This window comes from Mustela erminea, chromosome 6 (genome assembly GCF_009829155.1).
Source record: "Mustela erminea isolate mMusErm1 chromosome 6, mMusErm1.Pri, whole genome shotgun sequence".
In the NCBI taxonomy this organism is placed as follows: domain Eukaryota; kingdom Metazoa; phylum Chordata; class Mammalia; order Carnivora; family Mustelidae; genus Mustela; species Mustela erminea.
This window is the reverse complement of record NC_045619.1, coordinates 99415720-99442636: the sequence shown is the minus strand read 5'-3', so window position 1 is coordinate 99442636 and position 26917 is coordinate 99415720. Positions and strand designations below refer to the sequence as shown.

The 26917-nt window shown below is 41.5% G+C and overlaps 1 protein-coding gene across 4 annotated transcripts in view; it reads right to left on the bottom strand.

Annotated features, from left to right (window-relative positions):
• The window catches only part of C6H12orf56 (chromosome 6 C12orf56 homolog), a 109490-nt gene that overhangs the window by 56835 nt on the left and 25738 nt on the right, over positions 1 to 26917 (bottom strand). For all 4 annotated transcript variants that reach the window (XM_032348861.1, XM_032348862.1, XM_032348864.1 and 1 more), the window contains exons 2-3: positions 19192 to 19354; positions 2619 to 2691 (exon numbers count right to left, since the gene is read on the bottom strand). In XM_032348861.1, the coding sequence (XP_032204752.1) occupies positions 2619 to 2691; positions 19192 to 19354 (236 nt within the window). The remainder of the gene's footprint in view (positions 1 to 2618; positions 2692 to 19191; positions 19355 to 26917) is intronic.

The window sequence follows — 26917 nt, the reverse complement described above, 5'->3', positions numbered from 1 at the left end:
GGTGGGTTTTTCATTGCCTAATAAAATGGGGAGTGTTACAGGCATTTCGTGGAGAAGAGCCAGGGACGCTGTGGTCCCACAATGGGCGGGAGTTGTTTCATGACAGTAAGTGGTCCCACACAGAATGCCAGTAGCACCCTGCTGAGAAAACCTGGTGAGGGAATTCAGTGGTGCAGGTTGGTGGTCCCTCCCCCATTCCCAACATTGCAAAGGGGTCTCAGCTTTCTGAACTACAGTTTGCAATGCAAAATAGAACACTTACTGCTGAATCCGGTTTTAGCCAGTTAAGTTTCCTGATGTTACAGCTGCAATTATAATCAGAACCTCTGAACCCTTGTGAACACTGACAGGAACACACAGATCTTTTTTTTTTTTTTTAATTTTTTAGGGTTTTTTTTTTTAAGATTTTATTTATTTATTTGACAGAGAGAGAGCCCACAAGCAGGGGGAGCAGCAGAGGGAGAGGGAGAAGCAGGCTCTGGCTGAGCAGGGAGCCCAATGCAGGACTCAATCCCAGGAGCCTGAGACCATGACCTGAGCTGAAGGCAGATGCTTAACCGGCTGAGCCACCCAGGCAACCCTAATTTACTGATTTTTACATTTTTTTTTTCTTTAAAATAACCTCTATGTCCCACCTGGGGCTTGAAGTCATGACCCCAAGATCAAGAGCTGCATGTTCTACTGACTGAGCCAGTCGGGAACCCCAGGAAACTCCTTTTTGAGTTTACACCCAGACTTCTCTCCTGCCTACCAGACTGAAAGGTCAATTGCTCAATGAACTGAACCGCACCAGCTGAGGCCTACTAATACCTCAGTTTTTGTTTTGTTTTGTTTTGTTAAGAGAGAAAGGGAGAGAGCAAGCACAAGCAGGGGGAATGGCAGGCAGGGGAGAAACAGGCTCCCCACTCAGCAAGGAGCCCGATGTGGGCTTCGACACCAGGACCCTGAGATCATGACCTGAGCCAAAGGCAGAGGCTCAACTAAACTGAGCCACCCAGGCGCCCTAGGACCTCAGTCTTAACCTGTCTAAACCAGCCTTGGGTTTGCACCCCTCCTGCCATCCTTATTTCTCTGAAAGGCAACCCCTTGCAGTAACCCCAGCTTGAAACTACAGTGGTTTCTCTCCCATCTCTCTCATGTTCAGTTGCCAGTCTTGCAGAGTTTGCGTCTGAAATATCTCTCCGTCCATCCCTTTTTCTTTTTCTTTTTTTTAAAAATATTTATTTGTTTGTTTACAGAGAGAGATCGACCCCAAGTAGGCAGAGAGGCAGGCAGAGGGAGAGGGGGAAGCAGGCTCCCCGCTGAGTAGAGAGCCTGATGTGGGGCTTGATCCCAAGACCCTGATCATGACCTGAGCCGAAGGCAGAGGCTTAACCCACTGAGCCACCCAGGTGCCCCTGTTGTTGTTGTTGTTGTTTTTTAAAGATATCTTTCTTTCTTTATTTGAGAGAGAAAGTGCATGAGCAGGGGGAAGGAGCAGACTTACCACTGAGCAGGGAGCCCGATGCGGGACTCGATCCCAGGACCCTGGGATCATGGCCTGCGCTGAAGGCAGAGTCTTAACCCACTGAGCCACCCAGGCGCACCATCATCCCTTTGTCTTTACTCCCTTTACCACTAGACCAATGCAGATTGTCATTACTTCCCACCAATCTGGTTTCTCCTTGCTTCAGTTCATCTGAAGCACAACTAGTTATTTTGTCAATAGTTTCCTTACAGCCTAAGAAAGGACATACAAAGTCTTGACCTGGACTTTAAGACTCTCTCAAGTATGGGCCTAGTTTTGCTTTTTAACCTTATACATGTGTTATTCATGTTCTATTTTTATTTATTTATTTTTTACATTTTATTTTATTTTATTTTATGTAAGCTCAGTGCCCAAAATGGGCTTGAACTCACAACTGAAATCCAGAGTTGCATGCTTTGCTGATGGAACCAGCCAGGCGCCCCTCTGTTGTATTTCTACATCACTGCGGACTGCTTCCCTTTCCTGATATATGCTCCATTTTTTTTCCTGCCTCTTAGATTTTATTATCTCTTCCAGCTGCAAATCTCCATCTCCACGTGCACTCTTTTTTCTTCAACGGTCACTCTGACATCTTGACTTCCCCCCCAAAACTGAATATAACCTTTCCCCTCTTCAAAACTCTTTGGCAGTTCTCTCAAACTCACTGATGACACTTAGCATGTGTATTCTGTATTGTCTATGTTTGGGCAAATGTCACATATTCTAGTTAGAATCAGCTTCCCAAGGACAGGAACTATGCCTTACTCATCTTTTTTTGTTTGTTTGTTTGTTTACAGGGCCTAACATAGTGCCCTATACAGTACAAAAGCTCAGTAAATTTTTTTTTTAAATTTAACTTTAATCAGTTATTTAGTTACATTGTGAAATTTATATATTCCATTGATATGAGAAATACTACATTTCACTATTTAAACTAAATGGATTTGAATTTAGAAGAACTCCCAAAATATCTTCTTCATTATTGTATATATGAAATAAACAAAATTCAGTCCAAAACCATTAGTAGAGAAAAAACATTAAAATGAGCAAAATGAAGTATAAGATAACTTTTGGTCACCAAGTTAAAAACATACTCCAAACAAAATCTCACCTGAGAGAGGATTCACTCAAATTTCTGGGCTCTTTGCCTCTCCAAAAGACAGAGCCATTAATCTCTTCTTTGACTAAAAAAAAAAAAAAGGAAAAAGAAGTCAGTTGATAACATTACATAGTTTGATTGAGTTTGTTTAGAAATTATAGTTACACATACTGATTTGATGACTGCTCATAAATCCTCACAAAAACTTGCAAGTCGTGGGGCATCTGGGTGGCTCGGTTGATTAAGTATCAAACTCTTGATTTCACCTCAGGTTGTGATCTCAGGGTGGTAAAATCAAGCCCCACATCAGGTCGGTGCAGGTGAGGAACCTGGTTAAGATTCTCTCTCCCTTTCCCTCTGTCCCTCCCCAACCTCTCCAAAAACAAAACAAAACAAAAACCTTGCAAGTCCCAAAGTAAAAACTGGGCAGCATGATGGGACAAAAGGAACTTTGGCTTTGATGTTAAAACACGTGCTTAAGGGGCACCTGGGTGGCTCAGTGGGTTAAGTCTCTGCCTTTGGCTCAAGTCATGATCTCAGGGTCCTGGGATCGAGCCCCTTGTCAGGCTCTCTGCTCAGCGGGGAACCTGCTTCCCCCTGTCTCTCTGCCTGCCTCTCTGCCTACTTGTGATCTCTGTCTGTCAAATAAATAAATTAAAAAAAAAAAAAAAAAAGAAAACATGTGCTTAACTTCAGACTCTTGTAAAAAGTTACTTTACAGTTTGCAAGAATTTCCGGTTATCTTTTCACTCTGGACTCAGTATATATTTTTTTAAGGATTTATTTATTTGATGGACAGAGATCACAAGTAGGCAGAGAGGCAGGCGGGGGTGTGGGGTGGGAAGCAGGCTCCCCACCAAGCAGAAAGCCTGATGTGGGGCTCGATCCCAGGACCCTGAGTTCATGACCTGAGCCGAAGGCAGAGGCTTAACCCACTGAGCCACCCAGGTGCCCCACTGGACTAACTATCTTAATTTATAAAAGTGAAGATGATAATTCTGTGAGTGAAAATAAGATAATGTGCATAAAAAGGACTTGTGTGATGCCTGGTAGAGTAGTTATACAATATATCTTAGTTTAATTTAAAGTGAAAATCAAAGAGCCAATCATAACATCAAGAACACTGTCGTGTCCTCCCAATTATGTGTGTAGTTTGTTTGGAGGGACAAACAATAATAGTATCTGAGAAGTGTTCTGCATGAGAATCAAATTTACATTTCTGTAGGCTACTGCAAGAGGTCAGTATGGTCCTCACATTCTAAGCTCCAGCGGAAACTCCGTGTTCCCTGTGACCATCTCTGCATCCCTGCGGAAGGGTTGGAGTTAGGGGATGCACAGGCCAAACAGAGAGCCAGGGAGAGAAAGAGAGAAAGCCCTGCTCCCACAGAGAATGCGTCTGGGGGTTTCCCTGGTTCTGTCCGCAGCTTCCTTTCTTGACTTGCTTGCTTCCCTTTACTCCTTCCTCTTCTTTTAATTTTTTCTGTTTATTTTTAAGTCAAAATTTACACAAAATTAAATCAAAATCATAAGTGTGTTTGCACTGTGTTTGACCCCTTTCCTTTTGAACTGCTCTGCAAAATTCTCTTTCACTCCAGTGGTTCTGAGAGGAGCCCAAGGCACCTCCATGCTTAGAAGAAAGAACCCTTTTACCTAAGAGAGCCAAAGGTGATGGCTGGAGGGGATTCTATAAAAAGATAGCAGGAGGCTGTGGGTGGTTTTCTGGCTGGCTCTGATCTAGACAGATGAGGTCAACACAGCCCCCTTGAAGTCTGGCATATTTCATCAGATTTGGAGATCACCTGGGGATGTGAGGCCAAAAACCTGGTAAGTGAGAAACTGAGGGGCGCTTGGCTGGCTCAGGGGCTAGAGCATGTGACTTTTGATCTCAGAAGTGTGAATTTGAGCCCCATGTTGGGTATAGAGATTACTTAAAAATAAAATCCTTAAACACACACACACACACACACACACACACACACACGAAAGTGGGAAACCACAGTTATGCGGTGACTAATGGAAGCACCAAGCTATAGTGACTTTTTGTCTTCCCAGCACCTTCCCTTCTTTAAGGGACTGGCCTCTTCTACAGTATGGGTGCCCCATCTTTATTAAAATCAAATAAAAACAAAACAAAAACTGCTCTTTCCAATGAAATTAATGATGTTTCAGCTCTAGTGCCCCTCACTTGCACGAGTTCCTTCCAAAGTCTTAGGAGAGGTCTTAACAATGTGTGCGCATGGCCAAATGTGTGCGTGTTTTTTAAAAGATTTTATTTATTTATTTGACAGACAGAGATCACAAGCAGGCAGAGAGGCAGGCAGAGAGAGGGGAGGGAAGCAGGCTCCTTGCTGAGCAGAGAGCCCGATGCAGGGCTTGATCCCATGACCCTGAGATCATGACCTGAGCCAAAGGCAGAGGCTTAACCCACTGAGCCACCCAGGCGCCCCTGGCCAAATGTTTTTATTAAATATGTAAAGGGAAGACATTTTAGCCACAATCATTCAAGACCACAGGCCCTTTCCACTTCAGTTTTCCTTCTGTCTCACTTCCTCTTGTCCATAGAGGAACATGTTTGTGATTTCTTCTGCCTGTATTTCTTGGAAGTACTGCAGTTGTTATGATGTGGGAAACAAAGGCAAAAGAAAAAATTAAATTTCCTTGCTACTTACAGCCCATTGACAAATCCTTGAAACAGGTAGAGTGACATTTCTCTAGGGATTCAGCTGTCTCAATGTTAATATACTATTAATATAAGGGCAAAAGGCAATCTTAGCCCAATGCCCCCAGGATTCTATAAGTCTTAACATATAAAAATTCCTTTGGAAACTTCTTTTATTTCTACCCTCCGAGATATATGTCACCAATCATCCTTCAAGCATATGACCCACTGATATACATCTGAAGGGTCTCATGACTAAGGTTTGACTAGACAGCAATAAATGACCTTTACCTAAGGACAGCTAGCCCCCTCAAGTTCCTGGAAACCTTGTTTCCAAAATTCCTTAGAGACTTATGCTATCCCTAAACCCCTCCCAACTTGAAAGTATGTAATCAGTCACCCATCACAACCCCAGTGCAATTCTTTCTGCCCACAAGTACTGTCCCCATGTTTAAAAGAAAACAAACAGGGGCGCCTGGGTGGCTCAGTGAGTTAAAGCCTCTGCCTTCGGCTCAGGTCATGATCTCAGGGTCCTGGGATCGAGCCCCGCATCGGGCTTTCTGCTCAGCAGGGAGCCTGCTTCCCTTCCTCTCTCTGCCTACCTCTCTGCCTACTTGTGATCTCTCTCTCTCTCTCTCTCTCTCTCTGTCAAATAAATAAATAAAATATTAAAAAAAAAAAAAAAAAGAAAACAAACAAGCAAAAAGCCCCCCCAAAAACCAGCTTTTTGCACTGAAGACATTTCAAGAATTCTTTCTTGACCATTTGCTCTGACCCCAACATTTCCAGATCAACTGTATTTGGTGTCTTGACTCTTTTTCTTAAGGAAGGCTCTGCAAATTGTGTGAGTTTTTAGTCCCCACAAAATCTGGATCCATCCTTATTCGAGCTGTAGCCGAGTGGTCTGGAGGTGGGCTCTGACCCAAGTTGGGCTCTGACCCAAGTTGGGCTGATCAATGTCTCCCTCTAGGATTGTGACATCTAGACATGAGAGGCAGAGCTGGGAGTCTTTGAAACTGGCCATATTGAGAAGAAAGTCCCTCACAGGCTGTTCAGGCCCAGGAACAGGCCTCCGGGTTTCTGGTCTTCCACTATTGGGTTTCTTCTGTTCCCCTCTTGATTCCCTGAAAGACTCAAAATCCTTCAATAAATTCTCTTTGGCATTAAGTTAGGCAGAATGAGTTTTTTCTACTTGAAAGTGAAAAACCTCTACTAACTACATAAGTTTAAAACCCCGGTCATCATAGACACTTCTAATAGTAGGCTTTTCACAAATGTGGGCACTAATTGTGAAATAAATAATGCCTTTGATTGTTGCTGGAATTAAGTAGGACGTATTAGCAATTTGTGGTACAGGAGTCAGAAGGTTTGAGCCTCTTGCCTCAGGACCACATATTACAGACTGTTGGGAACATGAACCACAGGGTTCTGGGTATATAGCAACACCTCAGGCATTTTGGAGGAGAGCAGGAAGGAAATGGAGCACAGCACTGCGGGCTTGCTGGGAGGGGAGAAGAAATCACGGAGTCTTTTCTATTAGGAAGCTGGTATTACCTAACTGTCTCTTCAACCTGATTTCAAGCAGGTTCACCAACCTTGAACTTTCTTTTTTGTGTGTGAGGCCATCAAAGGCTATGACAAAAAACAACTTTAGGGTCAGCATTCCTGCCCCTCTCTCTGTTAGCTTTATATTTCATTGGTAACAATGGTGTTACCATTGATGATCTTAGGATCTTAGGATCATCTGTGCTGTCCACTGAAAAATGAAGTACAGCTTGATCTCTGTTTCTACATCGGCTGGAAGGGCTGGTCCCCTAGGTGCCAGTGGCCAGAGTCTGGCAGGTGTAAGGCCATAATGAAAAGAGAGCCTGATGACAGATAGCAGATGACAGTGTTTTCTGCCACTGTGTTCTCTAGGGTGCACATAGCAGCTCACAGTCTTCTTCAGTAGCTTAGATATGAAGTCCTTCTCCCATTTAGCACGGTGGATGCCTGGCGACATGTTCAGTAGTGCTGATCAGCTGAGGCACATTTTTAGAAAGGACACTACCAAAAAAATGCAATGCTTTCCTAACTGCAAGAGATCTGATTATATTTGTCAAAACCCTATTCCTATGGGGAAGACTGCCAAGCCTATGTAAAAATTATCCACTAAACCTGAGAGACTCATCAGCCCCTTGTTTTCATTTTCTTGAACCTCAATCATTTTAAAAAATATGTAGGTTTTAGGTATAAAAGAAAATCTTATATTTGTATAAAACCTGGTTCAGTGTATGTGTCATCAGATTATGATGTTTCACTCTATTTTGGGGATTAGTCTACTTCATGTTATGCCAGTGTTTCAAAGACATCACCAAGGCCATTAAAGTCTTTTCTTTTTTTTTTTTTTTTTAAAGATTTTATTTATTTATTTGACAGAGAACACAAGTAGGCAGAGAGGCAGGCAGAGAGAGAGGAGGAAGCAGGCTCCCTGCTGAGCAGAGAGCCCGATGCGGGACTCGATCCCAGGACCCTGAGATCATGACCTGAGCTGAAGGCAGCGGCTTAACCCACTGAGCCACCCAGGCGCCCCATTAAAGTCTTTTCTATGCATCTAGAACTGCAGTGACTGATTCTATAGCTACTAGACACCTGTGGCCATTAAAATTAACATTAAATTAAAATTCAGTTAGTAGCACTAGTGGTCATAGGTGGCTGTTGGCCACTGTACTAGATGTAATTAGACTACATACAGAACAGCTCCATCATTGCAGAAAGTTCTGTTGGACATTGCCGTTCTTTTGGACTTGAGAGTGCCTGGGTGGCTCAGTCGTTGGGTGTCCGCCTTCAGCTTGGGTCATGGTCCCAGGGTCCTGAGTCCGCCATCGGCCTCCCTGCTCTGCAGGGTACCTGCTTCTCCCTCTCCCTCTGCCTCTCTCTCTGTCTCTCATTAATAAATAAACAGAATCTTAAAAAAAAAAAAAAAAAAAAGAATGTACTTGACACGAAGGGGCTAATCAGTCAATTCATTCTAGAGCTTTAGCAGCTAATACAGTTCACCACAGCCTCTGCTCCTGTCAGCATTGTTCATGTAGAGTTTAATAACCATCCCCTTTCATCTACACATAAAAAGTACAATTTAAAGTGCTACCTCTGACCCATATAAGGACACATGTATACTCTCGAGAAAAACCTCTTCTTCTATATATCTCCAGAAAAAGTAGGGCTTAATTAGGAAGCCTTTTGAAAATGAGATGATGAAACTAAGTATTTTTACTACAAATGATTCTCACTTTCGAGCTTCCTTTGTTAAGATAATCCAGTTGGTTTGAGTGTGCGCTTTACCACATGACACAAATATTCCCTAGGCTTTCACCCAAGAGGTTTGGAGTAAGTTCTAATAATTATCTTTATTTAAATGCTGAGCAGTTAATGTGAGCTACTTCTCTGGGCATGATATCATCAGTATTAACATTAAAGCCTCTAGCAATAACTGTTGTCAAGAAGATGGTCAGACAGGTTTGAGCCCCTCTCTCGCTTCAGGTCTGCATATTACAGACTGTCTAGGAGGTGAACCCCCATGGTCCCACAGGGTATATGGCAACACTAACCCAGGGAAGAAGCAGCTTGGTGGAGAACCAGCATCAGGGCGCAGGACTGTTGGCATTCTAGAAAGGGGGATGCTTTTATTTCTGTAATGTGTGCTATGTATGACTCCTTGTGACAGTAGCAGTTTTGGGTTTTCAAAACTCCCTACACCAAAGTGTCAGATGAAACATTCAGAGATGAAAGTGGAGGAGGAGGAGTAGAGGAGAGGTATAATTTTATGAATAGCCATGTGCTTGAATACAAGATAAGTTTTTTTTTTTAAGCATCTTCACTGCTTTTAACATCATTTGTGAAGTTTCTAGGAATTTAAATTTCATAAAACTTCTACCTGTAATTAGCTTCTTTAACGTGTGTTTTTATCTTCTTATACATCTTGGGGGAAAAAAAAACCAAGAATAATTATGCTTGTGGACAAGGATAAATATGCATTTAAGGCAACCAACGCCAGTTAGGTACTCTAATTAGGGTGGCAAGAGACCTGGGGAGCAACCAGGGATTTAGTAAGTCTAATTACAACTTCTACAAACAGTTGCCATGCCATGGAGCGTCAGTGTGGAAGGGTGCTTGTCTATGAGAGTGTACAAACACTGGATAGTTTTCTCACACTTTGTAGTTATCCGGTACTCCAAGAGCTCTGAGTCTTACCTGGAGGGAAGCCTAGCGAAGAGCCAGTTGACTGGTATGCACTGGTCTAGCTCCACTGCCTAGAGGCCAGAAGTGGAAGGGCCTTTCCAGGAGCCCTGTGGGGACTTTATTCTGTCCTTCCTCTCAGCTAAGGATGTGATCTCAACATCTGACTGCTTTCCTGCTGTATGCCCAGCCTTGCCCACATTATTTCATGTAACACAAAAACCCTGTGAAAGTAGCAATAGAAAGACAAGGAAGCTGAGGCTCACAGAGGCTGTGACTTGTAGACAGTCACACAGCTGGAAAGGTGGGAGCTGGGATTCAGATGTCAGCTTAGCGAGTCCAAAGCCCATGCTTCTCTGCTTTTGACCACCTCCCGGTTATGTGGATTGCATATAAAGGGCTCCTTTAGATATAATCACATTTTATGTACATATATAAAATAAGACCTCGAAATAAACAGTATAATGCTGAACTATATATTCTATTTTTATCTATTTGTCCTTGGATTTTTAAAACTTACTCACCAGAAGGATGTACAGCCCAAAATATGAAACGTAAAAGCACGGGAGCTCTGGTTGAGCAGGGTGAGTACCGGGAGCCCTGACTCCTCACCTCCCCTTTCTCCCCACCCCCCTGTGAATTTTCTAGATCTCCTTGTGCCCAGTGGGAAAATCATCTGCATCAGATGCTGAGCTCCCTAAACAAAATTAAAGGTGGCTTTTCATCTTTTTATCTAGATGTGAATCATAGTTCTTGGATGAACAAGTTCCCAACACTATTTTTGAATGAAGAGTGAATGCTGTTAATAACCACAATAAACCATAATTATTGGAACAGGACCTTGTAGCTTCCCTTGTTTGTGGGAGCCCAAGATTCACAGAGATGACTATCAGGAGTTTTCCTAAAGCCAGGTTCACAATGTTTCTGGTTATCCCCTGTACTTCTTGATTAGGTTTTTCATTAAAATATGTGGTTGTTGGGGGTGCCTGGGTGGCTCAATCGTTTAGCGTCTGCCTTTGGCTCAGGTCATAATCCTGGGTCCTGAGATCAAGCCCCACATTGGGCTCCTTGCTCAGCGGAAAGCTTGCTTCTCCCTCTCCCACTCCCCCTGCTTGTATTCCCTCTCTCACTGTGTCTCTGTCAAATCTTTAAAAACAAAAAGAAAGAAAAATGTGGTTGTTAATAAGGTTATTAAAATTAAACAAGAACTGACCAGAGGTGCCTGGGTGGCTCAGTGGGTTAAGCGTCTGCCTTCAGTTCAGGTTATGATCCCAGGGTCCTGGGATGAAGCCCTGCATCGGGCTCACTGCTCAGCGGGGAGCCTACTTCTCCCTCAGCCTGCCATTCCCCCTGCTTGTGCTCAGTCTCTCTTTGATGACTAAATAAATAAAATCTTAAAAATAACTTAAAAAGGGGAGGAGTCAAGATGGCGGAGAAGTAGCAGACTGAGACTACTTCAGCTAGCAGGAGATCAGCTAGATAGCTTATCTAAAGATTGCAAACACCTGCAAATCCATCGGCAGATCAAAGAGAAGAAGAACAGCAATTCTAGAAACAGAAAAACAACCACTTTCTGAAAGGTAGGACTGGCGGAGAAGTGACTCCAAAGCGACGGGAAAATAGACCGGGGGGGGGGGGGGCGCTCCCGGAAAGCGGCGGAGCACAAAATCAGGACTTTTAAAAGTCTGTTCCACTGAGGGACATTGCTCCAGAGGCTAAACCGGGGCGAAGCCCACACGGGGTCAGCGTGGCCTCAGATCCCGCAGGGTCACAGAAGGATCAGGGTGTCTAAATGTCGCAGAGCTTGCGGGTATTGGAATGGGAAAACCGGCTACAGAGACAGAGCGGAGTGAGCTCACAACTCGGTGTTACCTTGAACTGGCCACAGGCTCGGTGAGCTCGAGCGTGGCCGGAAGTCAGGAGAAGGGAGTTACTGACCGCTGTTCTCTGAGGGCGCACTGAGGAGTGGGGCCACGGGCTCTCGGCTCCTCCAGGCCGGAGACCAGGAACCACCATTTGTATTCCTGTCCTCCAGAACTCTACGGAAAGCGCTCAGGTAACAAAAGCTCCTGAAAGCAAACCCGAGCGGATTACTCAGCCCGGACCCTGGTAAGCCCGGTGCAATTCCGCCTGGGGCAAAGACACTTGAGAATCACTACACCAGGCTCCACCCCCAGAAGATCAACAAGAAATCCAGCCAAGACCAAGTTCACCTACCAAGGAGTGCGGTTTCAATACCAAGGAGAGCAGCAGAATTCCAGAGGAGGAGAAAGCAAAGCACGGAACTCATGGCTTTCTCCCTGTGATTTTTTAGTCTTGCCGTTAATTTAATTTTTTTATTTTTCATTTTTTTCTCTTCTTTTGCTAAATTTTTTAAAAACTTTTACCCTTTTCTTTTTTAACGTTTTTAAACTAGTTTATCTAATATATATATATTTTTATACTTTTCTTTATTCATTTTCTTTTTTCTTTTTTTTTTTTCTCCCTTTCTTTCTTTTTGAACCTCTTTTTATCCCCCTTTAACCCCCTCACGATTTGGGATCTCTTCTGATTTGATTAAAGCATATTTTCCTGGGGTTGTTGCCACCCTTTTAGTATTTTACTTGCTCCTTCATATACTCTTATCTGGACAAAATGACAAGGTGGAAAAATTAACCACAAAAAAAAGAACAAGAGGCAGTACTGAAGGCTAGGGACCTAATCAATACAGACATTGGTAATATGTCAGATCTAGAGTTCAGAATGACAATTCTCAAGGTTCTAGCCGGGCTCAAAAAAGGCATGGAAGATATTAGAGAAACCCTCTCGGGAGATATAAAAGCCCTTTCTGGAGAAATAAAAGAACTGAAATCTCACCAAGTTGAAATTAAAAAACTAATAATGAGGTGCAATCAAAAATGGAGGCTCTCACTGCTAGAATAAATGAGGCAGAAGAAAGAATTAGTGATATAGAAGACCAAATGACAGAGAATAAAGAAGCTGAGCAAAAGAGGAACAAACAGCTACTGGACCACGAGGGGAGAATTCGAGAGATAAGTGACACCATAAGACGAAACAACATTAGAATAATTGGGATTCCAGAACAAGAAGAAAGAGAGAGGGGAGTAGAAGGTATACTGGAGAGAATTATTGGGGAGAACTTCCCCAATATGGCAAAGGGAACGAGCATCAAAATTCAGGAGGTTAAGAGAACGCCCCTCAAAATCAATAAGAATAGGCCCACACCCTGTCACCTAATAGTAAAATTTACAAGTCTTAATGACAAAGAGAAAATCCTGAAAGCAGCCCGGGAAAAGAAGTCTGTAACATACAATGGTAAAAATATCAGATTGGCAGCTGACTTATCCACAGAGACCTGGCAGGCCAGAAAGAGCTGGCATGATATTTTCAGAGCACTAAATGAGAAAAACATGAGGCAAGAATACTATATCCAGCTAGGCTATCATTGAAAATAGAAGGAGAGATTAAAAGCTTCCAGAACAAACAAAAACTAAAGAATTTGCAAACACCAAACCAGCTCTACAGGAAATATTGAAAGGGGTCCTCTAAGCAAAGAGAGAGCCTACAAGAGGTAGATCAGAAAGGAACAGAGATAATATACAGTAACAGTCACCTTACAGGCAATACAATGGCAATAAATTCATATCTCTCAATAGTTACCCTGAATGTTAATGGGCTAAATGCCCCCATCAAAAGACACAGGGTATCAGAATGGATAAAAAAACAAAACCCATTTATATGTTGCCTCCAAGAAACTCATTTTAAGCCCGAAGACACCTCCAGATTTAAAGTGAGGGGGTGGAAAAGAATTTACCATGCTAATGGACATCAGAAGAAAGCAGGAGTGGCAATCCTTATATCAGATCAATTAGATTTTAAGCCAAAGACTATAATAAGAGATGAGGAAGGACACTATATTATACTCAAAGGGTCTGTCCAACAAGAAGATCTAACAATTTTAAATATCTATGCCCCCAACGGGGGAACAGCCAACTATATAAACCAATTAATAACAAAATCAAAGAAACACATCAACAATAATACAATAATAGTAGGGGACGTTAACACTCCCCTCACTGAAATGGACAGATCATCCAAGCAAAAGATCAGCAAGGAAATAAAGGCCTTAAACGAAACACTGGACCAGAAGGACATCACAGATATATTCAGAACATTTCATCCCAAAGCAACAGAATACACATTCTTCCCTAGTGCACATGGAACATTCTCCAGAATAGATCACATCCTCGGTCCTAAATCAGGACTCAACCGGTATCAAAAGATTGGGATCATTCCCTGCATATTTTCAGACCACAATGCTCTGAAGCTAGAACTCAACCACAAGAGGAAGTTTGGAAAGAACCCAAATACATGGAGACTAAACAGCATCCTTCTAAAGAATGAATGGGTCAACTGGAAAATTAAAGAAGAATTGAAAAAAATCATGGAAACAAATGATAATGAAAATACAACAGTTCAAAATCTGTGGGACACAACAAAGGCAGTCCTGAGAGGAAAATATATAGCGGTACAAGCCTTTCTCAAGAAACAAGAAAGGTCTCAGACACAACCTAACCCTACACCTGAAGGAGCTGGAGAAAGAACAAGAAAGAAACCCTAAACTCAGCAGGAGAAGAGAAATCATAAAGATCAGAGCAGAAATCAATGAAATAGAAACCAAAAAAACAATAGAACAAATCAATGAAACTAGGAGCTGGTTCTTTGAAAGAATTAATAAAATTGATAAACCCTGGGCCAGGCTTATCAAAAAGAAAAGAGAAAGGACCCAAATAAAATCATGAATGAAAGAGGAGAGATCACAACTAACACCAAAGAAATACAAACTATTATAAGAACATACTATGAGCAACTCTACGCCAACAAATTTGACAATCTGGAAGAAATGGATGCATTCCTAGAAACGTATAAACTACCACAACTGAACCAGGAAGAAATAGAAAGCCTGAACAGACCCATAACCAGTAAGGAGATTGAAACAGTCATTAAAAATCTCCAAACAAACAAAAGCCCAGGGCCAGAAGGCTTCCCAGGGGAATTCTACCAAACATTTAAAGAAGAACTAATTCCTATTCTCCTGAAACTGTTCCAAAAAATAGAAATGGAAGGAAAACTTCCAAACTCATTTTATGAGGCCAGCATCCCCTTGATCCCAAAACCAGACAAGGATCCCATCAAAAAAGAGAGCTATAGACCAATATTCTTGATGAACACAGATGTGAAAATTCTCACCAAAATACTAGCCAATAGGATTCAACAGTACATTAAAAGGATTATTCACCACGACCAAGTGGGATTTATTCCAGGGCTGCAAGGTTGGTTCAACATCCGCAAATCAGTCAATGTGATACAACACATCAATAAAAGAAAGAAGAAGAACCATATGATACTCTCAATAGATGCTGAAAAAGCATTTGACAAAGTACAGCATCCCTTCCTGATCAAAACTCTTCAAAGTGTAGGGATAGAGGGCACATACCTCAATATCATCAAAGCCATTTATAAAAAACCCACCGCAAATATCATTCTCAATGGAGAAAAACTGAAAGCTTTTCCGCTAAGGTCAGGAACACGGCAGGGATGTCCATTATCACCACTGCTATTCAACATAGTACTAGAAGTCCTAGCCTCAGCAATCAGACAACAAAAGGAAATTAAAGGCATCCAAATCGGCAAAGAAGAAGTCAAATTATCACTCTTCGCAGATGATATGATACTATATGTGGAAAACCCAAAAGACTCCACTCCAAAACTGCTAGAACTTATACAGGAATTCAGTAAAGTGTCAGGATATAAAATCAATGCACAGAAATCAGTTGCATTTCTCTACACCAACAACAAGACAGAAGAAAGAGAAATGAAGGAGTCAATCCCATTTACAATTGCACCCCAAACCATAAGATACCTAGGAATAAACCTAACCAAAGAGGCACAGAATCTATACTCAGAAAACTATAAAGTACTCATGAAAGAAATTGAGGAAGACACAAAGAAATGGAAAAATGTTCCATGCTCCTGGATTGGAAGAATAAATATTGTGAAAATGTCTATGCTACCTAAAGCAATCTACACATTTAATGCAATTCCTATCAAAGTACCATCCATCTTTTTCAAAGAAATGGAACAAATAATTCTAAAATTTATATGGAACCATTAGAGACCTCGAATAGCCAAAGGGGTATTGAAAAAGAAAGCCAAAGTTGGTGGCATCACAATTCCTACTTCAAGCTCTATTACAAAGCTGTCATCATCAAGACAGCATGGTACTGGCACAAAAACAGACACATAGATCAATGGAACAGAATAGAGAGCTCAGAAATAGACCCTCAACTCGATGGTCAACTAATCTTCGACAAAGCAGGAAAGAATATCCAGTGGAAAAAAGACAGCCTCTTCAATAAATGGTGTTGGGAAAATTGGACAGCCACATGCAGAAAAATGAAATTGGACCATTTCCTTACACCACACACGAAAACAGACTCAAAATGGATGAAGGACCTCAATGTGCGAAAGGAATCCATCAAAATCCTTGAGGAGAACACAGGCAGCAACCTCTTCGACCTCAGCCGCAGCAACATCTTCCTTGGAACAACGCCAAAGGCAAGGGAAGCAAGGGCAAAAATGAACTATTGGGATTTCATCAAGATCAAAAGCTTTTGCACAGCAAAGGAAACAGTTAACAAAATCAAAAGACAACTGACAGAAGGGGAGAAGATATTTGCAAACGACATATCAGATAAAGGACTAGTGTCCAGAATCTATAAAGAACTTAGCAAACTCAACACCCAAAGAACAAATAATCCAATCAAGAAATGGGCAGAGGACATGAACACACATTTCTGCAAAGAAGACATCCAGATGGCCAACAGACACATGAAAAAGTGCTCCATATCACTCGGCATCAGGGAAATACAAATCAAAACCACAATGAGATATTACCTCACACCAGTCAGAATGGCTAAATCCAACAAGTCAGGAAATGACAGATGCTGGCGAGGATGCAGAGAAAGGGGAACCCTCCTACACTGTTGGTGGGAATGCAAGCTGGTGCAACCACTCTGGAAAACAGCATGGAGGTTCCTCAAAATGTTGAAAATAGAATTGCCCTATGACCCAGCAATTGCACTACTGGGTATTTACCCTAAAGATACCAACGTAGTGATCCAAAGGGGCACGTGCACCTGAATGTTTATAGCAGCAATGTCCACAATAGCCAAACTATGGAAAGACCCTAGATGTCCATCAACAGATGAATGGATCAAGAAGATGTGGTATATATACATAATGGAATACTATGGAATACTATGCAGCCATCAAAAGAAATGAAATCTTGCCATTTGTGACAACATGGATGGAACTAGAGCGTATCATGCTTAGTGAAATAAGTCAAGCAGAGAAAGACAACTATCATATGATCTCCCTGATATGAGGAAGTCGTGATGCAACATGGGGGCTTAAGTGGGTAGGAGAAGAATAAATGAAACCAGATGGGATTGGGAGGGAGACAAACCATAAGTGACTCTTTTTTTTTTTATTTTTTTTATTTTTTATTATTATTATTTTTTTAAAGATTTTATTTATTTATTTGGCAGAGAGAGAGATCACAAGTAGGCGGAGAGTCAGGCAGAGAGAGAGAGAGAGAGAGAGAAGCAGGCTCCCGCTGAGCAAAGAGCCCGATGCGGGGCTCGATCCCAGGACACTGAGATCATGACCTGAGCCGAAGGCAGCGGCTTAATCCACTGAGCCACCCAGGCGCCCCCCATAAGTGACTCTTAATCTCACAAAACAAACTGAGGGTTGCTGGGGGGAGGGTGGTTTGGAGAAGGGGGGTGGGGTTATGGACATTGGGGAGGGTATGTGCTTTGGTGAGTGCTGTGAAGTGTGTAAACCTGGCGATTCACAGACCTGTACCCCTGGGGATAAAAATATATGTTTATAAAAAATAAAAAATTTAAAAAAAATAACTTAAAAACGAACTGACCAAATGGAATCCAGATTTTAACTCATTGTTTTTCTGAAACCAGTATTTAGTGAACACACTTCTTTCTTTCTTTTGTTTTTCTTCATTTCTCCCCCTGCCTTCCCTCCCTTTCTTCCTTTCCATTCTTTTTTTACTTTCCTTTTTCCCCACATATCCTCATGTATGGCAAACTGTGCTGAGAATGGATGGATCAGCTCATTAATCATCATGGAACTGAATATCAAAACCACAATGAGACCTCACAACTGTTAGGATGGCAATCCTCAAAAAGCCAAAAGATAGCAAGGATTGGTGAGGATGTGGAGAAAAGGGAACCCTTATGCACTCTTCATAGGGCTGCAAATTGGTACAACCACTGTGGAAAACAGTATGGAGGCTCCTCAAGAAACGAAAATAGGACTACCATATGATCCAGCATTCCCGTTTCTGGGTCTGTGTTTAAAGGAAATAAAATCACTATCTCAGGTAACTGCCCTCCCTATTCATAGCAGCATTATTTACAGTAACCTTAGTGTCCCGCAATACATGAATGGATAAATAAAATGTGTGTGGGTGTCAGGGGTGGGGGTGTGTGCACACATGCATATACACACAATCTAATATTATTTAGCCTTTAAAAAAAAGGAAAATCTGGGATGCCTGGGGGACTCACTCAGGTGAGTGTCCAGCTCTTGATTTAGGCTCAGGTCCTGATCTCAGGGTCCTGGGATTGAGCTCCAAGTCTGGCTCCCTGCTCAGTGTGGAGACTACTTGTGGATTCTCTCTCTTCTCTGCACCTACCCTCCCCTGCTGCTCATGTTCTCTCTGTTTCAGATAAATAAATAAATCTTTAAAAAAAAAAAAAATCCTGGGGCACCTGCCTTGCTCAGTCAGCAGAGCATCTGGCTGTTTTTTTTTTTTTTTTTAAGATTTTATTTATTTTATCATCTGAGAGAAGGAGCCCAGCAGGGGGAGCAACAGGCAGAGAGAGAAGCAGGCTCCCCGCTGAGCAAGGACCCAAATGTGGGACTCAGTCTCAGGACCTTGGGATCACAGCCTGAGCCAAAGGCAGCCGCCCAACCGACTGAGCCACCCAAGCATCCCAAGCATCTGACTCTTGACCTTGGTGTCATGAGTTCAAGACCCACGTTGGATGTAGGGATTACTTTAAAATATAAAGAAGTAAAATAAAATCTAAAAAACAGAAAATCTTGCATTTGAGACAACCTGGATGAACCTGGAGGACATCATGCTAAGTGAAATAAACCAGACATAAAAAGAGAACCACTACATAATCTCACTTATGTTGAAACCAAAAAAGACAAACTCATAGTAACAGATAGTAAAATGGTAATTTACCAGGGGCTGGGGGCTTGGTGGGGGGAAAGGTAGATGTTCATTATAAGACAAATAAGTTCGGGAGACCAAAATGCACAGCATGATGACTATAGTTAACAATAATGTAGGGTGTGCTTGAAACTTGCAAAGAAAATAGATCTTAAGTGTTCTCATCACTTATACAAAATGAAAACTATGTGGGTTGATTAGCCTGATTGTGGTAATCATTTCATAGTGTATATATAGACTAAAATATCACAGTTAACACCTTATATATAATTTTTATTTGTCAGCATACCTCAGTAAAGCTGAGGAGGAAAAAAGAACATTTTTTTTTGTCTTATAAAGTAATGCATCTTTTCTTGTGTCACTTTAAGAAATATATTGCATACCTTTTTTGTTGTCAGAAGTACCATGATGAAATGGAAATGAGAATTTCTTGACACCTTTTGATTTTTCATGCTCTTTTTTAAAAACATTTGAAGAATGGATGATACGAATATGTTGGTTGGTTTCTCTATCTGGTGGACTCAAAAATTGTGGGTAATCATCAATCTGAAAAAAAATATAATTAATTAAGCTAATTGAGGGCAAATACAACTGTTTCTCTGTCCTGTGATAATAAACCCCATAAAGCTTAGGGCAAGTTTAAACCACATTCTTTCTTATTTTTTTCCTGGGAAATCTTTCCTCTTCTTGTCAGGTTTCTCAATTGTTCATCTATTTCTTTTAGTCTTTACTAAAAATACATTTAGCAACAGACCCTAAGACATTATTTACACTACAGGATTGCTAAATAGTAATAGTGTTTTTGTGTGTGAAAATATATCCCTCACCCTTTCATTTTGAGAATAGATTTTTTTAAGTCTTAAAAATGTATAATTAATGGCCTTAATCTAGGATTTTTCTGTGTAGCGGAAAATGTCCATTTGTAGGGGACAGTATACAAAAATTCTAGGAATACAAACTTCCAGGTTTGAATTATGGAAATTTCCTGCTCCTAAATAGCTTTCTCTTCTCTCCAAAGTGCTCTGTTTTCTATTCTTTTTTTTTTTTTTTTAACGATTTTTCATTCATCGATTTGACAGAGAGAGATCACAAGTAGGCAGAGCGGCAGGCAGAGAGAGAGAGAGGAGGAAGCAGGCTCCCTGCTGAGCAGAGAGCCCGATACGGGACTCTATCCCAGGACTCTGAGATCATGACCTGAGCCGAAGGCAGCGGCTTAACCCACTGAGCCACCCAGGCGCCCCCTGTTTTCTATTCTTGATTAAAAAGAGAAAAAGTCTCAATAAATACTTGGGATTTTTTTTTTTTCTTAAGGAGGCTCCACAGCTAGCATGGAGCCCAAAACTGGGCTTCAACTCACCACCTCAAGATCAAGACCTGAGCTCAAACCAAGAGTCATATGCTTAACTGTCTGAGCCACCCAGCCACCCCAATACTTAGAATTTTTTGATATTTAACAATCTTCTTCCCTTTTTGTGACAGGTAGGCAGCAGTAACATCTGACTGAAAAGCCAAGAGTAAAGCCAGAGAATCACCAGAGGCATATTTAAAACCTTTAATCCAAGCATCAGGAGGAATACCTTTATAGGCTTTTTGCAAAGTTACTTAGAATTTGATAAAAAGTATTTCCTGTGATCATCCGGTTTCATCCTTCTCTTTTCACAAATATATGAAGGAAATATCAAATAATTAAAAAAAAAAATCTAACTCTGGAATTAAAGATAGGAAGATAAACTAATGAAAAGGTATCAGAATCTACTCTAATTTAATTTTTAAAATTATTTTCAAATATATAGAGTAATTTGAACCAAACTAATGAAGCATAGCAGGTCTTCTAAGGATGTGTTTTCATTAATTATAACAACTTATAGTTAGTAGAGTTTCCTCTTCTGAACAAGGTTCTTCAGAAACGGCTTAAGCTATTTGATACCTGCAAGGATATGCTTATAAAATTAGAATCCTATTATACATACGGCTAAGGTTTTTGTTTGTTTTATGTAACTCTGTATTTTTTTTTTCTCTTGCTGTGGTCAGGAAAAATTATAAGAGCCTTTGAATTGGGCAAAAACGATGATCTAGGTGTTTTCCATCATTTATTGCCTTTGCACTATTTTAAAACACTGTAAGTGGGGGTGCCTGGGTGGCTCAGTTGGTTAAGCGACTGACTCCTGATTTCAGCTCAGATCATGATGGCAAGGCTATGAGCTGGAGCCCTATAACCGGCTCTACCTCTGCTTGAGATTCTCTCCTCCTCCCTCTGCCCCTCCCCCCCACTCAACTGTGCTTTCTCTCTTTGTCTTTCTCTTCTCTCTCTCTCTCAAATAAATAAATAAATCTTTAAAACACTTCAAGTGTTTTAAGCCACTTGAGTCACTGGCTTAGTAGGTAGAGCCTGTGACTCTTGATCTTAGGGCTGTAAGTTTGAGCCCCACGTTGGGTGTAGAGATTATTTAAAAATACATAAAGAAAAGAAAACACTGTAAGTTGTAGAAAACTGGTAATAATGAAAATTATTCCAGTTCACACTGATACAAGTTGATTGTCTCCAGTGGAATGCAACTGATTACCACCCTTTGATTAAGAGAACGGTTGTTGGATATCTGAACCAGTGAGATTGTGTGTTTTTGTGTTTACTGATCTGAAAATACATGCTCTCTACCTAGATGTCTATAATTTAGAAAAGCCTTTACCTCTTATTATTGCAGTGGGTAATATTTTCCTCTTTCCAGAGGGTATTAATAATTATAAAGACTATTTAAGGAGCTCTGTTTTGATGACTTGCAGAAATAAGCCCTTATAGAAGAAAAATGTTTCTATAATTCCCACAAAATAAGGAAATTTAACATCTAATACTTTATTTTTATTTACTTTTTAAATTTTTAAAAAAAGATTTTATTTATTTATTTGACAGAGACACAGCAAGAGAGGAAGCACAAGCAGAGGGGGTGGGAGAGGGAGAAGTAGCCTTCCTGACCTGTAGGGACCCCGGTATGGGGCTCAATCCCAGGATCCTGGGATCATGACTTGAGCTGAAGGAAGACACCCAAAGACTGAGCCACCCAGGCACCCCTACTTTTTATAATATTTTATTTTTAAGTAATTCCTATACCCAATGTAGGGCTCAAACTCATAACCCTGAGATCAAGACCTGCACACTCCCCCGACTGAACAGCCAGATTCCCCTAACATCTAATACATTATTTTTTAAAGATTTTATTTATTTATTTGTCAGAGAGAGAGATAGTATGAGAGAGGGGGAGCAGGGGAAGAGACAGGCAAAGGGAGAAGCAGGATCATGACCAGAGCCGATGGCAGACACCCAACCGACTAAGCCACCCAGGTGCCCTGCTAGTTTTGGCTTAATATTGTTATAATCTGGGGCACCTGGTGGCACAAGTGGCTAAGCATCCCACTCTTGGTTTTGGCTCAGGTCCTGATCTCAAGAGTTCTGAGATCGAGCCCCACCTCAGGCTCTACACTCAGCATGGAGCCTGCTTATGACTCTCTCAATCTCTCTGTCCCTGCCCCCTGTGCACTTGTGCTCTCTTGCTCTCTCTCAAGTAAGTAAAATCTTTTTTTTTCTTGTAAGATTTTATGTATTTATTTGAAAGAGAGAGTAAGAGAGCACAAGCAAGGGGAGCAGTAGACGGAGAGGGAGAAGCGGACTTCCCCAATAAGTAGAGAACCCGATAATGGGGCTCAGTCTTAGGATTCTGAGAACATGACCTGAGCCCAAACCAGATGCTTAACTGACTGAGCCACCCAGGCATGCTGTATATAAATAAATCTTTAGGGGTGCCTGGGTGGCTCAGTTGGGTAAGCATCTGCCTTCAACTCAGGTCATGATCCCAGGGTCCTGGGATCGAGTCCCGCATCAGGCTCCCTGCTCAGTGGGGAGCCTGTTTCTCCCTCTCTCTCGGCCTGCCTCTGTGCCTACTCGTGCTCTTTCTCCTTCTGTCAAAAAAATAAATAAAATCTTTTAAAAAAGTATTATCTTGGCACATTTATATACATATATGTGTGATTATATGTAGTGATTATATGTATTGTATTTCAGTATTGCTATATTATATTAAAGACTTTCTCCATATAAAAATTATGTTCATTTATTTTTACAAATCAGTTACAAAAATGTAACCTCTTCTTTTTAAGATTTTATTTATTTATTTGAGAGAGAGAGAGCACACAAGCAGTGGGGAGAGGCAGAAGCAGAGGGAGAGGGAGAGCAGGCTCCCAGCTGGGCAGAAGCCCCAGGCAGGGCTCGATCCCAGGACCCCAGAATCATGACTCGAGCCAAAGGCAGATGTTTAACTGACTGAGCCATCCACCCAGGTGCCCCTCAGATGTAACTTTTATTGATGTCCTTAAAAATGGGCTTTGTCACTATTCTTAGAGACGTTTTGTCTAATTTTTTGCAATGGCTTTATTACCTTTGTTTTGCATGCCCTAGGAAAAACCAAGTTTTCTAGTAAGTTGCCTGTTTTCAATGGGTAACTTCATCAGACCTTTCACATTTGAAAGGTTCTCAAAAATAAACCAACCACAGTCATTTGAATCTCTATCTTCTACAGATAGTTTTTATTTTATTGTGATGCTTGCTTGAAGGTTCTTTTATAAGATTAAAAAAACAAAACAAAACAGACTTTTTGTCCTCAACAAAGGACAGTCTCAGAGCAGAACCTCCTGGGAAAAGGATTGAGACAGGCTCTTCAAAGACTTCAGAGCTGAGCTAACATTCCTTAGACAACTCAGACCACACCAGCGGACTGAGTTAGAATTTCCAAGACTCCCTTAGGTCAAGAAGCTGGTGGCTTCATCAGACTTTTAACCTAAAATGCCTCAGGATGAGGCTTAACTTTACACGACTAAATGAAATTTTTTAGAAGTAGAAGTTTTATTGTGGTTATTTCCTTAGAATATTATTGATGTTGTTCTAATGTTCTGTTTTCTAAATATATGAGGAAGCTTTTTATCTTCCTTCTTAAATTGTAACTAGTGTGTAACCCATAATAATTTAGAGATTCTGCTATCATAAGCCAAAAATATTTAAATATCTGATTTTCACTGGCTCCACCAGAATTCAGAAACTTAATAGATTGAGTTAAGATCTGACTTCCTTTTACCAGGATATAATTGTACACATTGATTGTATATCCAAGGCCTTCTGTTAAGTGTCCTGTTTAAGAAAGATATTCATTTGGGGTGACTGGGTGGCTCAGTTGATAAAGCATCATACTCTTTTTTTTTTTTTTAAGATTTTATTTATTTATTTGACACACAGCGAGAGAGGGAACACAAGCAGGGGGAGCTGGAAAGGAAGAAGCAGGTTTCTCGCTGAGTGGAGAGCCCCATGTGGGGCTCGATCCCAGGATCCTGGGATCATGACTTGAGCCAAGGCAGCCGATTAACGACTGAGCCATCCAGGTGTCCCAAAGCGTCAGGCTCTTGGAATCAGCTCAGGTCACGATCTCAGGGTCATGGGATTTAGCCCAGCGTTAGGCTCTGTGCTCAGCAGGAGTCTGCTTGGGACTCTTTCTCTTCTTCTGCCCCTCCTCACCACTCTCCCACGTGCTTTCTCTCTCTCCCTCTCTCAAAATAAATCTTTTGAAAAGGCATGGGGGGGTGCGGGGTGGAGGGAGTGGATATTCATTTAACGAGATACAGCAAACCATTTTAAGGGCCAAAGATTTGGTGTATTTAAGGAGCCTGTGCTTACAAAGCTGGCCGAGGAAAACTAGCCCAGAGACCCAGCCTCACAGTTATCAGGAAGATCACTTCTGACAGGCCAGGCAATTAAGAAATTAAGAAACCTCAGGCACCTGTGTGGCTCAGTCGGTTAAGCAGTTAAGCTTAGGCTCAAGTCAAGATCTCAGGGTCTTGGGATTGAGTCCCACACCGGGCTTCCTGCTCAGAGGGGAGTCTGCTTCTCCCTCTCCCTGCTTGTACTCTGTGTGTCAAATAAGTAAAATCTTCAAAAAAAGAAGAAGAAGAAAAGAAAAGAAAAGAAAAGAAAGAAACTTTCAGGACCTCAAATTCACTCAAATTAATAGGTACAAGAGAAATCTGGTGAAGAGCCTTTCTTGGGCCTGATTTCCTAGCCTAGGGAAAGCAAATAATAAGAGTCTTTTTAAAGTCAAAACTGACATTAATAAAAACTTCCTCACAGTAGTTTTTGCAAAACATTTTTTTTTAAGTTGTGTAAAGTGATGGAAGTTGATTAAGTGAAGATACACAAAAAAGCTCTCAAGAGGGGTCCCAACAGGGTTGCCAGATGAAGGTCTTTAGTGTTGGTCTTTATAGAAAGCTAACAGGGAACTTAAATTCTTTTAACATCTCTTTTGGTAAGACCCTTCAATCGCTTACTTTCTTTTTAGGCTCTGCTTATTCTTTGTTGGTCACAGGTGATTATCATATAAAGACACACTCCATATGACCTAGGGCAGCGCAGTCCAATTTTCTCCCTTATCTCTGGTTTCCCCACACTTCCATGTTTTTTGGGATTTCTATGAGCCCCTCACCTAGCCCCGCCTGTCCCTTACTCATTCCTCCCCCTGGAATAGTAACCCTAAATGCCCTTAGGGAATGGGGCGATGACAACTCTGGCTGCTTCCTGCTGAAATGGGGCGGTGGGCTGTGTGGCAGTTAGAATCTTTCAAGCGGTTGGTCCAGGAGTTTGTGGATGGCTCCGGGGCAGCAAACGGTACATGCATCAGTACGTGCAAAAGGATGAACATAAAACAAGTATTAGGCCCAAAATGATTATCACATCCCTTAAATAAGACCCCCAATTACCAATTTTGTCAAATAGATTATTGGATATCTTGATCTTATTTAACTGATCACAAATGTCCCCTATTAGTTGGGAGATCTTGCAGGTGTTACCTGTAATCATGTGAGGAAATTTTTCATACCCCAAATGGTGTAGCAGTAGTAGACAGGTCAATAGTGGCATGGTTCTCAAGAAGTCCTGCCCTGACTTCATTGAATTCTTGGCTGAGTGCATCCAGTGCCTGGGATGTATCATTTAGAGTCCTGCTGAGCAAGCATACTGCTTTGCTTATTTTATACTGCAGTCCTGTCTTAAGTCCTGGAAGTCCCATAATGAGCTTTGAGGCAGTTTTTACCAGGAGGGCTGTTGGATGCTTGGTGAAAGCCTTTGTTTGCAATTGTATTGACAGTAGAGGTGGCTTCTCGGATAAATGACTATGAGAGATGAAACTGTCAAGAAGCCCTTTTTGTTTGAGGTCCAGCCTTAACAATATCCTAATTACAGGGAATCACTGGCAAATGGAACATTTGTCTCAGGAGCTAAGGGCATCCCCAAGTGCATCATCTAATCTAATCATAAAGAAAGTGGGGCCATCCACTATCTCCATGGGGTACGCTCTGGCTTTTATAGAGCAATTTTGTCATCCCAGCCACATAGAATTGGTCAAGGGGATAGCTGAGTTATACAATTGCTGGGGACTCTACCCCATTTCCCAGTTGTTCAACTAATCATATGACCGTGGGGTCCTGTTATTATCCCCACAGAATAACAAGCAAGATTGCCTATACTTGAGCTATTGTGGCAACTTCTCTGAATTTCACCTCAAGTGGTCTAGCTTAGGCAAACAACATTCAAAGACAATCAGAACTAAAATTTAGCGTCTACAGAGGTGTGTTATTGAAACATAATTTCTCAGGTGCCTATGTGGCTCAGTAGGTTAAAGCCTCTGCCTTTGGCTCAGGTCATGATCCCAGGGTCCTGGGATCGATGCCCAAATCGGGCTGTCTGCTCGGCAGGGAGCCTGCTTCCTCCTCTCTCTCTTCCTGCCTTTCTGCCTACTTGTGATCTCTGTCTGTCAAATAAATAAATAAAATCTTAAAAAAAACCCCAAAACATAATTTCTCTCTATAATAACCCTCATTTGCAAAGATAGCCAAATAAGGCTAATTTGTTTGAAAAACAGGTCCAGTATTAACAAATGGCATAATTATTTCCATAAGCTCAGCGAGAATGATTGATCATATAGATCTTTCAGAATCTGTTTTGCTGGAACTTTTATATGGAATCTCTGGGTTGAACTTTTAGTTGCTCCTCTAGGCTGGAAGCCAAGCCTAGACATGCCT